At 33.9% G+C, this 15,174-nt stretch overlaps 1 protein-coding gene across 2 annotated transcripts in view; it reads left to right on the top strand.

The window, feature by feature from the left end:
* LOC125655753 (complement C1q-like protein 4) overlaps positions 1 to 15,174 on the top strand; it is a 27,841-nt gene extending 12,667 nt beyond the window's left edge. The window contains exons 1-4 of one of the 2 annotated variants that reach the window (XM_048886216.2): positions 7,514 to 7,540; positions 8,074 to 8,132; positions 12,167 to 12,323; positions 14,720 to 15,174. In XM_048886216.2, coding sequence (XP_048742173.2) covers positions 8,130 to 8,132; positions 12,167 to 12,323; positions 14,720 to 15,120 — 561 coding nt within the window. In that variant the 5' untranslated portion in view covers positions 7,514 to 7,540; positions 8,074 to 8,129 and the 3' untranslated portion in view covers positions 15,121 to 15,174. Of the gene's footprint in view, positions 1 to 7,513; positions 7,541 to 8,073; positions 8,133 to 12,166; positions 12,324 to 14,719 lie in introns of those variants that run through there. The other variant, XM_048886218.2, reaches the window with a different exon arrangement.

Raw genomic sequence — 15,174 nt, 5'->3', positions numbered from 1 at the left:
AACACCGACATTTTGTCAACACTGGTTGAGAACGAGACGGACAATGTAATTATGGTTGGATCAGGTATGACATAATTCAAAAACAAATTAAAGAAAATGAATATCATATATATGTATGTGTATCTATCTATGATTTTACATGTTTATATTTCACTTGTGTATGTATACACAGTGACATATCCACACACATACACAGAACACACTTTTCTGTACTGGTATAGATCTAGGGAGTGAATTATTAATTATGAATAAACAAACTGACACATTGACTCAGTCATTAAACAGTAAACACGATAAAGGTGAACCTGGGCATTGCGTGTGTATCAGTCTCTTTCAACTTAACCACCCCACCCCCACCCCACCCCCCACCCCCTGACATCAGTGAGTTTTTTAAAAAAAATTTTTGTTTCTATCAAGAAGACAAAACATAGAAAAACATAAATATGTCAACAATCAACAATCAACAAAGTTCATCAGGACATTACACTAGTATGTACTCCTGAAATTGGAATTACCTGACATGACATGATAGACTGTTATACACTCACATTCTTGTTTAGTTATAACCAAAACAGTAATCACAAATTATTGATATTATATACATTCATAAACATAATTAAATGTGGGTGTATAAACTAGTAAAAATATATTATTTCTGTAAAAATGACTTATCAGGACATTATACTAAACATCGGGATGTATATATATACAACCACATGGATTATTTTGCATCAAAATTTCTTTCTCTTTCATTTATGAAAGGAAACAGTTTATTACTCAAAACGAATCTAAAAATATATTTTTTAAATACACTTTGTCATGTTTAGTGCAGATAGGTTCCCAGATGTTGACATTATTGTAGTAGTAACGTGCAAACAGAAAGTACGTAATTTTAGTCAGGATTTCCATTTTCTTTTTCAAACACCTATATCATCTATAAAATATTTAGGGTCAGCAGCAAATGGGGAAACCGGAAACACACATTTTATTGTGGCCTTACTGTGATAGCACTAGTGTGGCAAGGTTTTGAATATGATAAATCATTAAGTAATTTTTAAAACAATGTTTTCATTGTTTCAGGTGAAACAGGATTTTCCTAGAGAAAAGGAACACAGAAGAGGTACTGTTTTCATCAATCAACACCATGAATTGACTGATCAAGAGTCAGAAGATACTTACAGACAATAACAGGTCTGCATGTCGTTCTACAGGAAGCAGAGATAATAGTGCTCAACATCAACATTATCCCTCTGAAAAGGCGGAGACAACGAACAGTGATCAATCTCAAAACTCTCATAAGACTCATCATGCAAGAATGTTGATAAAATGCTGGGGATTTGAAATTATTCTTACAATTCAACATGAAGATCAAGTATGGACACAGCATCTGATATGTATGTCTCACAATATGACATTATTTCTCATGAGTTGTTGATATAAACAGTCATTTCATGAATTGATGACAATGGACTCCTCCAAGAACTAACAGAAAAAAGAAATGATTGGATATTGAAATGCAGAAAAAAAGGCCACGAAGTTCTCCATTAAGTGGTTATATTGCCTTATGTTTGTCCAAAAAGTTAATAGTGTCATTGAATCTCCTGAAGCAAAAAAAAAAAAAAAAAAAAAAAAAAAAAAGAAGAAGAAGAAAAAAAAGAAAGAGCAATTGTTGTCTGAAAGATGTTTGTTTCTGGTGATCATAAAATGTGTCTTATTCAGCAATAGACGTAGAACAATACTTAAATAATCATCAGATTAGAATTTCAGATTACAAATTCTCTTTTCTGACTACTGATGAGGTTCCCTAGTACAGTCAAGAAATTTTTTCTAGTATATATATAAACTTTCAATGTATATATGCATAATATCTCTGTTAAAAATGTACCATTCTCTAGAATGAATTATAGTTCCTAATACGTTTCATAATTATATGCTAACATGTATGCATACTTTTTGAACAATAACAGAAGTAAACACATCACTGACCATACTTCTCATTCCTTCAACATAATCACTTTCAGGGGCGGATCCAAATATTGCGGTTACGGGGGGGCCACTTTATGAGGCAGGGGTCAATGGGTTCAGGGCGAAGCCCGGGAGAGGGAGGGGGCTGGGTGCGAAGCCCCTATAAGCTCCTGGATTTTACAGATTTTATAGGACTTGAAATATGTCTCCTATTTAAGTAATTTGTGCTATTTTCTATCATTTTTAATAAGGTGAAATTAGTATAATGTCGCAAATTTTAAGGGTTTTTAGAAAATTTAAGTTCTCCCAATAAAGCAATTCCAAGAAATCAAAAGATTTTAGCATTTTTTTTCCGAGAGTGGAAGAAATTATTGCTTAATTTATCGTTTAGTACATTTTTCTAAACAAGATACCAAAATTTACCTATATTTGAAAATTTTAGGGGGGGGGGGAGCTTCACCCCCGCCCCTTAAATCCGCCACTGACTTGAGTTTATCAAATTTTGCATGTTTTTCACCGACACTCTCTTAATTCCCAAAATGATATTATTATCCATGCATGTAATTCTTACTCATTTAATCGTTACTTTTAATTCACAGAATAATCATTGGACTCCCTAACAATTTTGAGTAATAATTAATTTAATGCAGCCTGATGATCTCGATTAATAATTGGTTGATATACAACCTGGATATCTCGATCTCGAATATCTCGATTAATCATTGGTCTAAATAAACCCTGACCATCTCAAATAGACATTGGTCTAAATACACCTTGACGATCTCAATTAATCATTGACCTAAATACACCCTGGGGATCTCGGGTAATAAAAATGACATATTGTTACATTTTGAAATATATGCAAATTTTCTAAGCTTTTAAAATACCCTTGGAGTCATAGTGGGGAATTAAACTTTAACAAAACTTATGCTTATTGTTAACCAATCTATTGTATACAAAATATAAAAAATCTACAGTATTTTTACTGTATATGATATATTGTAATGACAAAATGTCAAAGTTTCTAGAGCATGTGTAGTGTTATACACACAATCAATTAAAAAATTGAAAACATCAAAATATGTCTCTGATTGTTCTTAGATATACATTTTAAAAGAAAAATACATTTTTGATTTCATTCAGATCATAATAAAGAGCAAATCATTCATTAGAAAGGGGTGGGGGGGGGGGGGCGCGCATTAAAATTCAATTTCTAACATATACTGTACCATTAACTCTACCAAGTTTACTTTTCAAAATTCTGGATAATTTACATACAAAGTTTTGTTAGAAAACCATTAATAAACTTGTAAAACGATTTCATTTTTTAAATTAAAATTTCCTAATATTTTTCTGTTTAAGTTTGTAGACAAGTGCATAAAGGTCAGATCTTAAAGAATCATAGAATGTGTCTTATTCAGCAATACACATCGAGGCCTCTGCTGGTGGACTGTTAGTCCCTGAGGGTCTCTACAGCCCAGTACCTAAGTACTTCGTTACTAGCTTCAAAATACGGATGTATACTTAATTACTGTGACAAAATTTACAAAATCATTTCAAAATTAAGGATTATCTCCTTCATGCATACCTCTTATCCTTAGACTAATTTGACTCCACTTTTTGGCACTCTGTTTTTCCCTAAAATAGCTCTAACAAGTTTATTGTTATTTCGGATTTTCAACATGTCGGTTGAGCATCACTGAAGAGACATTATTGTCGAAATGCGCATCTGGTGCATCAAAATTGGTACCGTATAAATTTTACATACAACAATACCTAAATAATCATCAGATTAGAATTTCAGATTACAAATTCACTTTTCTGAGTACTAATGAGGTTCCCTAGTACAGTCACGTAATTTTGTCTAGTATATATATATAAACTTGAAATATTCAACGTATATATGCATGATAACTGTTAAAAAAGTATCATTCTGTAGATTGAAATATAGTTCCTAATACGTTTCATAATTATATGCTAAAATATATGCATACTTATTGAACAATTACAGAAGTTAACACATCACTGACCATACGTCTCATTTGCTCAACATAATCATTTGAGTCTAAAGCAGAAACAAACATATTTCAGACAACAACTGCTTTGTTTTTGCTTCAGGAGGTTCAATGACACTCTTAAATATTTGGACAAACATGAGGCAATATAACCACTTAATGGAGAACTTTGTGGCATTTTTTTGCATTACAATGTCCATTCAGGTTTTTTTTTCTTTTCTGCTAGTTCTTGGAGGAGTCCATTGTCATCAATTCATGAAATTACTGTTTATATCAACAAATCATGAGAAATACTGTCATATTCTGACACATACATTGAAAGTAGACATTAACTGCAAACTAACAACTCAACTGTATGACAAACGGAATGATTTCAGTTTCTCCATCGTTAACTTCCCACATTTATGTAGCAATATTCCATTATCACCTGCATATGGTGTTTATATATCTCAACTGATTCGATATGCAAGAGCTTGTTCTGGGTATAGTCAGTTTTTAAATCGAGGTAAGCTACTGACAAACAAGTTGATGGTACAGGGATTTCAACAGTCTCGATTGAAGTCAGCATTTCGCAAATTCTATGGTCGTTATAACGATCTAGTTCGTCAATACAACCTCGCATTGGATCAAATGCTGTCTGATGTGTTTCATACCGATTGTTAAGCCGTTCTTGGCACACTGATTTTGACTGCGGATAACTCCGTTTACCTGATCAGGATATGGGGCTCACGGCGGGTGTGACCGGTCAACAGGGGATGCTTACTCCTCCTAGGCACCTGATCCCACCTCTGGTGTGTCCAGGGGTCCGTGTTTGCCCAACTATCTATTTTGTATTGCTTGTAGGAGTTATGAGATTGATCACTGTTCGTTATCTTCACCTTGCATACATATCAGCTGCTGTGTCCATACTTGATCTTCAATTTGAATTATAAGAATGATTTCAACATTTTTGCATGTTGAATCGTTTTGAAAGTTTTGAGATTGATCACTGTTCGTTGTCTTCCGCCTTTTCACAAGGATACTATTGTTGTTGATTACTATTATCTCTGCTTCCTGTAGAACGACATGCAGAATTGTTGTTGTCTGTAAGAATCTTCTGACGCTTGATCAGTCAATTCATGGTGTTTATTGGGTAAAACAGTAACTCTTCGGTGTTTCTTTTCTCTAGGAAAATCCTGTATGACCTGAAAAAATGAAATCAATGTTTTAAAAGTTAATTAATGATTTATCATATTCAAAACCTTGCCACATTACTACCATCACAGTAAGACCAAAATAAAATATGTGTTTCCGGTTTCCCTTTTTGCTGCTGACCCTAAATATCTTATAGATAATATACGTACATAAAAAATAAAATGAAAACCTTGACTAAAACTACGTACTTTCTGTTTGCACGTTACTTCCACAATAATGTCAACATTGGGAACCTATCTGCACTAAACTTGACAACGTATTTAAAAAATATATTTTAAGATTCGTTTTGATTAATAAACTGTTTCCTTTCATAAATGAAAGAGAAAGAAATTTTGAGGCAAAATAATCCATGTGGTTGTATATATATATATATATACACATTGGGGTTTAGTATAATGTCCTGATAAGTCATTTTTACAGAAATAATATAATTTTACAAGTTTAAACACCCACATTTTAATTATGTTAATGATTTTTATATAATATCAATAATTTGTGATGACTGTTTTGGTTATAACTAAACAAGAGTGTGGGTGTATAACAGTCTATCATGTCATCAGGTAATTCCAATTTCAGGAGTACATACTAGTGTAATGTCCTGATGAACTGTGTTGATTGTTGACATATTTATGTTTTTCTATGTTTTCTCTTCTTGATATAAACAAAAATATCTTTTTAAAAAACTTACTGATGTCAGAGGGGGTGGGGGTGGAGTGGTATACGTTGAAAGAGACTGATACACATACACTGGCCAGGTTCACCTTTATCATGTTTACTGTTTAATGACTGAGTCAATGTGTCAGTTTGTTTATTCATGATTAATAATTCACAGACACAGAAAAGTGTGTTCTGTGTATGTGTGTGGACATGTCACTGTGTATACATACACAAGTGAAATATAAACATGTAAAATCATAGATAGATACACATACATGTATATGATATTCATTTTCTTTCATTTGTTTAGAATTACGTCATACCTGATCCAACCATAATTACATTGTCCGTCTCGTTCTCAACCAATGTTGACAAAATGTAGGTGTTGCCCCTCATTGTGGTTTAGGTTTCTGTGTTGTGGTCTGGGTGACAGCACCTAGCTTTATTTCTCCTCCATTGTAACCCAAAATTTAATCGATACTTTTGGCATATTCTCAGTCTTAATATGTCATTTTCCACGGAAATATTGCAATTCTAAACATCGGAAGGATTGCCCCCTGGGACGTCGAAATATTTGCCATACTTTGCAGGAAGTTGTTAAGAATATTGTAACAGTTGCAAGTGACAAGACACATCCATCTTACATTCATATATTTGAAATATATGGCATTCAATAAACGCAGTGTTCGAAAAACCGCTGAAATAACATATCTAATGCAATATATCATTAATGTCGCGTCTGCTCGCCATTTTCCCCGTACTTGAATAAAGAGCGGCACTACGGAAGATAGCTCTTCCAAACATTCTCATAACCTTGAAATATTTTTTTTCATTTATGGTGTGTGCTGTTCATTTTTATGTTTTTCATTGACTTTATATTATTCATTTACAATAAAATTTGTTTATTATCTATAAAATAAACCTTATAAATTATGTTTAGATGAAAATATCAAGTAAACAAAATATTGGTTAAACTCACTATGGTCATTATTTCAACTACTTATTCAATACATATATGTATATTAGATGATTGTCATCACTGCATTTTATATATTTACATCAAATTTTGATCTCCATTTAAGCTGTACTGCACCAAACTTGCATATTTTATCTGTAATTCCAAAGTTTAGCCTACGTATGGCTTTGTCCTTAATTATAAATACATGCAATCAGAGCAAAACATTAATATTCTTTAAATTTAATGTATGCTTTGATGATGTAGCAAAAAAAGGAAGATTTTTTAAGTATTGCAAATATTTTATAAGACATCAAACTTCCATGATTACTGCAATGCATGAATGCTAATTATTGCTCGGTATTAAAACCAGTTTTTTCAAAAATTAAAAACACTTGAGGACATTCCAAAGTACATTTTTCATCTCATGTTACACCCAAGATCATAAAAACATATAACAAAATGGAAAGTTCTATTTACCTATCTGGACGATTTTAGCGATTTTGCATGTTTTTCTCTGAGACATCCTTTTAGAATTAGCAATTAAGTGATTAAGAATTACATCTATCGGCAATAATATCCTCAGCTGTTGTAAAATCAATTTCAACTTTACGACAATTCGATATTGCTTTACAAGGAAACAAGGGCATATATTTCATAAAATCAATGACGAAATAGATTTACTAACACACGAACAGTATATAAAGTACCGTAAAATTCAATTACTATCAGTATCATCTGAACTTCATATCAGGTAAATTTCTTTGTCGTCAGTACATGTATAACGAGAAGAGTTTTAATGAACTTAAAAGTTAATAGTCTATTGATATAGTAGAGGGTTATGACATTCCAACTACATATTCCGATTGATTCGAAAAGGTTGTTTATTAAAAAGTTTTATTGCATATAGTAATTTATCATATTTCAAAAAGTGTATACATGTATAAAGATCCTGAATTTCTTTCACTTAATCTGTTCAAAGTGCTGTCGATCAAATAAGGACAACATGGAATGTTTTACAATTCATATCGATAATTATTTCATTAGTCATGTGAAGAAAATTTATTTGATTCATTTGATTCAGTAAATCTAATCCTTGGAGTAGTTGATACGTCACTGTTTTTTATAAAATGTTATTATAAGTTCTTCTGTTGAACAAAATAAGTATAAGTAAATGAAAATTTCTCAGATTGTTACGTCACTTAAAATTGAAAATTGTGACTTGCAAAATCAACAGTTTCTACCGTAGTCATTGAATAACCAATCAACAGTGCCATTTTATTTCAGGTACATATCATCACACGACAAACCCAACTCAGCGGTAATTTCAAAACAGCCTTGAAATGGTAAGAATATTAATGTTTCGGTGTATGGGAAGATTACATGCTTCGACAATGCAATATCATGAAAAGCATGTCGATATTCCCCCATAATTATTCCATAGTCTGTCGAGGTACGGTAAGACCAGTTACAGTCTTTTCCATGCAAATGAGAAGCTTAGAAACCCATGACCAGTATTTTTATCATTCAAAATCAATGCATTCATAATCAACTCTTGTGACGCAAAAAGGGGTGAGCACAGATGACAAATGACTTAAGTGCACTACATCACGTCATACAATGACGTCATATGACTGCGAATATTCAATTTCCACAAAATCGATCTAGCGTACTATATGCCCTTGGAGTTAGTCAGGGATCCTTTCATAAAGTAATGCGAAATTAAATATGCCTCAATTTCATTGCTGTCCATTGTCCTGGTAAACGAAAAAACAGATTTGATATCGCAGTCAAGGGGACGAATGCATTTGATTAACGACCTGTAGGTAAATTTGAAATCGCATTCTCCCCCTGAAATAAACAGCACCAACACTTTTCAACACTTTACACCATTATTCCTCACGATAAATGAAAGATTAGATTTTTGACATATTGGATTGTCTCTCCTTCAATTAAAATGAAACTCAGAATTATTCATATCTAAGAATTACTTTATGAAACACCATTCTAATTGTATGCACAAGTCCTCTGAAGTTAAAATTAAAAAGGTGTTAGTGTTTCTTATTCGTTATATTGAAGAAGTCTTTGGTGATAATTAGATGGTTATTTTTACAGCGAAATTTGGGCTCTACATCTCTTATTTGTAAACAAAACACCTCTTATGCATTTCGGTAAAAATCACAAACAAATTCATATCAAATATTGAGAGCTTTAACATGCAATTAAATAAAAAAAAAAAACAGTGTTGTTAGTCACCTAAAGGTCTTAAATAGTCTCTTTCATTTCCCACGGACACGGATTATGGTCCATTATTAGCTGACCTGGTGGTGTTTGTATAAGGATGCATTTATTCTAAAGCTTCTGTATGGGGACGAATGTATTGCTGTGACCTTCAACTTGGCATTTAGAGGCATGCACAACGTGTTCTTAGAAAACATATTCACCTTTATAAAGAGCACATTTTATGTATGATCAATATTTAAACCGCGACAGGCTACTGACAAATACGTTGATATCACAGGGGTTTCGTCCGTTTTTTATCGTTCAACAGGGAATGCTTACTCATCTTAGGTGCCTGATCTCACGTATGGCGTGTCCAGGGGTCCATGTTTGCCTTACTTTCAATATAGTATTCTTTATAACATCGCGTCGTGGTTTGCAATTGTAGCCTGTTGTTGGATGGGATGCTCTCCAGCGTATTTTGTGCCAGGTTGGGCCGTTGTTTGCTTACTAATTTTAACTGTGGATTGTCTTGTTTGCCTTATCAAGATATATGGCTCACGGTAGGGTTTACGGTTCAACAGGGATGCTTACTCCTTCTGGGCACTTTATCACATCAGTGGTGTTTCTAGAGGTTCATTTTTATTCTTTTAGGATTCATGAAATCAATCCATGTTAGCTGTCGTTACTCCTTCATATATTGCCTTTTCATTCTAAAAGTTTATATCAATTTAGGACGCCTGTTTGTCGTATTTATCGATGAAAGAGTTCGGCACCTTGTGAATTCATACTATCAGTGGTTCAAATAGAATACCAGCATACATTTAGATATATCGATGACGTTTTGTCTATTAACAATGATAGCTTTCATTCATATGTCGATTTGATATATCCCTGTGAGCTCAAAATAAAGGACACCACAGAGTCGTCCACTTCTGCTTCATACTTAGATATTTTATTGAAAGTAGACATTAACGGCAAACTGACAACTCAACTGTATGACAAACGGGATGATTTCAGCTTCTCCATCGTCAACTTCCCACATTTATGTAGCAATATTCCATTATCACCTGCATATGGTGTTTATATATCTCAACTGATTCGATATGCAAGAGCTTGTTCTGGGTATAGTCAGTTTTTAAATCGAGGTAAGCTACTGACAAACAAGTTGATGGTACAGGGATTTCAACAGTCTCGATTGAAGTCAGCATTTCGCAAATTCTATGGTCGTTATAACGATCTAGTTCGTCAATACAACCTCGCATTGGGTCAAATGCTGTCTGATGTGTTTCATACCGATTGTTAAGCCGTTCGTTGCACACTGATTTGACTGCGGATAACTCCGTTTACCTGATCAGGATATGGGGCTCACGGCGGGTGTGACCGTTCAACAGGGGATGTTTACTCCTCCTAGGCACCTGATCCCACCTCTGGCGTGTCCAGGGGTCCGTGTTTGCCCAACTATCTATTTTGTATTGCTTGTAGGAGTTATGAGATTGATCACTGTTCGTTATCTTCACCTTGCATTTTCACTTAACATAGCCTAATCTAGTCAACAATAAATGAAAATGTATATATTGCCACCTTTTTTTAAATGTTAAAATCCTGGGTTGTGAAATTCCAATGTCTATTGTTCATACATTTCATAACTGATTTAGTTTTTCTTGAAATCCTGAAATTTACAACCCATGCTCCATTTTATTCCAAGAATGCTTAATACGGAATTTGAAAAGAATTGGAATGATAGTTATCAAGAAGTTAAAAATGTAAATTGGTCACACATTTCATAACCGACCATTTGCTCACAACCCTCATACCAAAACTCCTACCCTTGGGATCATCAAATTTATAATTTTGGTAAAGGACTATTCTTTGAAAATATCAATGTTATTTCAATTTAGTGTCAATAGCACTAAAGAAAATAGTATTAAAGTGTTTTACACATAAATACTATATACAAAGTTTGGCCCCAACCTGGGTTCAGCACCCCTACCGCGGGATCATGAAATTTGTAATTTTAGTAGAGGTCTTCCAGTTCTTTATCGTTATGCATTTAGTGTATTCTACACATGTGTGGTTCTTGAAAAAAAAGATTTTGAAAATTGGTCAATTTTGGGCTGTACTGACCCAAGGATGCTGGATTCTTGTAATTTACAATTTTAGTACCCCTTGTCCCAAACATTCTTCATACCAAATTGAAAAAAATAGACTGGTAGTTATGAAAAAGAATAAACTCAGGTGACCTAGAAATTGAATATAACGATCAGAAAAATGCAAAACCGAAAGCAGGACAAACACGGACATATATACACACCAAAGGCAGAGTTAGGTGTCTGGGAGGAACGGCCCAACTTGCACTAAATACACCAGAGAGTATTCCATCCCACGACTACAGGCCACACTTACAAACCAAGAAGTCATGCATAGGTTCATCAGTAAAGAAAGAGAGGAAATCTGGTCATTTCGAAAATAATCTAAACCGTCGAAATGAAATACTTTGTGTCGTAATGTTTCAAACTATATTTCATTTTGCATTTGTAATGTTGTGAAGAATCTAACAATTGAAATCTCATCTCTTCAATAGTGTATTCGATATAACAAATTCAGGGTTTCAAATACAGACTGCATTCTTTCTTCTTCTCGTGGGGATCTGGGTTAGAATATGTCCTCAGTACCCTCTTGCTTGTCGTAAGAGGCGATTAAATGGGGCGGTCCTTCGGATGAGACCGTAAAAACCGAGGTCCCGTGTCACAGCAGGTGTGGCACGATATAGATCCCTCCCTGCTCTATGGCCATAAGCGCCGAGCATAAGCCTAAATTTAGCAGCCCTTCACCGGCAGTGGTAACGTCTCCATATGAGTGAAAGATTCTCGAGAGGGTCGTTAAACAATATTTAATCAATCAATCAATCTTATTTATGTATGTATATGATAATACTTCCAAGTTTTGTAGAACGCTATTTGTAATGTCGTTGATAAAACTATACTGCCTTCAGCTGTAAAAACTTCATTCTCGAATTATTTTCAACGACACAAAGCTGTCTAATAAAAGCGATTCTTAATTTATAGAAGTAATGTATCGCAGAATTGTCTGTTTCCGGAGTGTTCAAGCAGCAAGGGACTTATGTGGTTGTTTTACATCTATGAAATATCTTTTTCAGAAGTGTACATACATCAAGGAACTTCTGTGGTTGTTGTTTTCCATTTATGCAGCTGTTAATGGAGATTGTAACAAAGGAATTACGTTGATTAAGGGTCAACTTAAAGCTTTGGAAAAATCTGTTAACATGGTAGATGGCAGTTCCTGTTTCAGTCCAAGTATGTTTAATTCACACTATTTAATCGTATTTTGCATTGCAACAACTCATTCTTTTATATATCAATTTATGTCTGATGTTAGGATCATCTTTATCAGATTAAATAAAATTTGAAATTATTTAATTTATTTAGGAAATGTATAGGAATGGACAACTTGATGAAATTACCAGAATTCTACTTAACACTACATGTATATGTATGCTAAATGTATGGCGGCATTTTTCTTTCAAACCCTATTTGAGAATTTTCACTTATATTGTAATGTCGCCAGCATTAGATGATTGCTTACCACGACGTTTGACAAACAACTTTGCTTGAATAACGTATATCAAATTCTTTCCGGTTTTTGAAATATTTAGAAAACACTTTTGACCGTCTCGGTCATTTATTTGAGGGACTGGTCCCCCAAAATTGATATAATCGAATAGGTCTTGTTATTATTTACATATGTTCTGCAACGTTTAGCAAAATATTTTTAGTTTGCAAAATATATATGATATTCAGCTTTAGGGGACATCCCTTTACTTCCTTAAAAGGGATGTAAAACAAAATTTGAAGATGGCATATTGTTTAGAGTTAAATTCTGATCAATTTGTTTTATTCTTTACAAAGCATTTTTCGTTTAAGAGATAGGAAGAATGAAATTTTCGTACATTATTCTCCTTGAAACCTCTTATTACATAATCAATTATCATTGATAGTTTTCAAAATATTCAAAAAATACGTTTGACCTCTTTAAACCCCTTGTTTGAGGATCTGGCCCATAAATTTGGATATTGGCAAATATATCTTTTCATTATCTGCAACTTTTGTTATATATGTCTTTACAAAGTATTTTCGTATAAAATGACGTCAACGAATATGTATCAAAAATTGCACGCAGCAAATTGTTGCACATTTTCGAGTCCAGGCGAGCTTCGGTGCCTTTTGCAATAGACAAATCACAATACGCTATCTGTCACATCTATCAAGTCTCCTCTAAATCGCTGAAAATCTGAGGTTGGTATCTTTCATAAATTTAAAAAACACTCGAGGACAAGTGACCCTCTGAAAGTTAACATCGTATGTAATAAGTGATGTAATCAAAATCGGAAAAAAGAGTTTCGATTTCATATACATATCTACCATCCCTGAAATTTTACAAAAATCGGTCGACTCATATTCGAGAAATCACACACGAAATATTTGTAAGAAAAGAATGTTAGGGAAAACCTTTACAATAAGATCTTTCGTTGGAAATGGAAAACCTTGATGCTAATAGACAAATAACTTACAATAACAATAAGATATTCCGTTGGAAACAAAATACCATAATAAGCCATAGAAACACTCTAAGGTTTTCCGTTGCAAATGAGAGATCTTAATGATAACTAATGTAGTACCACCGTGTATCCTGATGCAAAGGAGGAAAATTCGGTCATACTGCTTGAATGGGAAAAACTAATAATAACCATAACAATACCTGCATTGCAAAGAATACCACGTGATAATGCAAGGTTATATTTATTACAATACATTTAAACTGTAAGTAACATACATATTGCAAGCATAAACAGCAAAACTAGATATATAAAATTCCCCTCCCTCTCTCTCTCTCTCTCTCTCTCTCTCTCTCTCTCTCTCTCTCTGTTTATATAAATGAATTGGTGATATACATTTAAATGGCATGTCTAACCAGAATGTTTTTCAATATTTTCACAGTTAAGAACTCATGATAATTTGCTTTCATCTAATTTAGAAACGTTACAACGGTGTTTTGTATCACATTCATTGTATCCTCTCTGTATACAATATATTATTGATTGTACGTTGTTTAACGTCTCCCTTGACAAAATTCACTCATATGGAGACGTCATCATTGCCGGTGAACGGCTGCAAAATTTAGGCATGTGTCTGGCGGTTATGGACTTTGAGCAAGGAAGGATCTTTATCGTGCCACACCTGCTGTGATGCAGGGCGTCGATTATTTTAGGCCTCATCCGAAGAACCACCCCCTTTAGTCACATATTACGACAAACAAGTGGTACTGATTACTTATTCTAACCCGGAATTCCCCACGGGAATGTATACAATAATTTAGACACTCAAACCGTATACCCACTTCTCATAATATATATGCACAGATACACAACATCGATATTACTGAGCAAATGTCATCAGTTCATCGCTTCGATAATGATTCGTATATTTAAGAGTGATCGTCGACAAAGTCTAAAGACCGATATAATTTCTTTACATAATGATCGAATAAGGCAATGTACAGGATTTCACTGAGCTCATTGAATACAATTCCTTTAAAATATGCATTTCTACCATGTACAAAGTTTTTAATTCCTTGAAGATATTGTGAACATCCGCTACCTTTAACTTTCTTCTTTGTGTATTGTACTTTGTAGAACCTAAAATGCCTGTAGCATTCCACGCTGAAGTTAGTTCTGACAAAACGTACAAAGCTGGTTCACCCTGGGTCTTTGACAAGGTCGTCACCAACGTAGGAAATGCATACAATTCTACGACAGGGAAGTTCACCACGCCAAGTAAAAGTATCTATCTGTTCAACTGGTACACTCTCGGTTACCCTGGTGAAATGGCACATGCAGGATTATACGTAAATGGGAAGATCAAAGGAAGACAGGCCACAAATAACATAGGTAATGAGGGAAAGTACATTACTTCTGGTAGCAGCATCGTCCTGGCACTGGAGAAGGGAGATTTAGTATACATTATGGATGCTCACGGAATAACATCAAAAGTGAAAGGCCGTTGGACAGCCTTTGGTGGTGTGCAACAGAACTGACATGCATAAAACAGTTGTTTTTCTACTTCCTTCAATAAAGGTTTATCTAAATTC

The sequence above is a fragment of the Ostrea edulis genome, chromosome 7 (genome assembly GCF_947568905.1).
Source record: "Ostrea edulis chromosome 7, xbOstEdul1.1, whole genome shotgun sequence".
In the NCBI taxonomy this organism is placed as follows: Eukaryota; Metazoa; Mollusca; class Bivalvia; order Ostreida; family Ostreidae; genus Ostrea; species Ostrea edulis.
The sequence above is the reverse complement of the archived record's forward strand: the minus strand, read 5'-3'. Positions and strand labels throughout refer to the sequence as shown.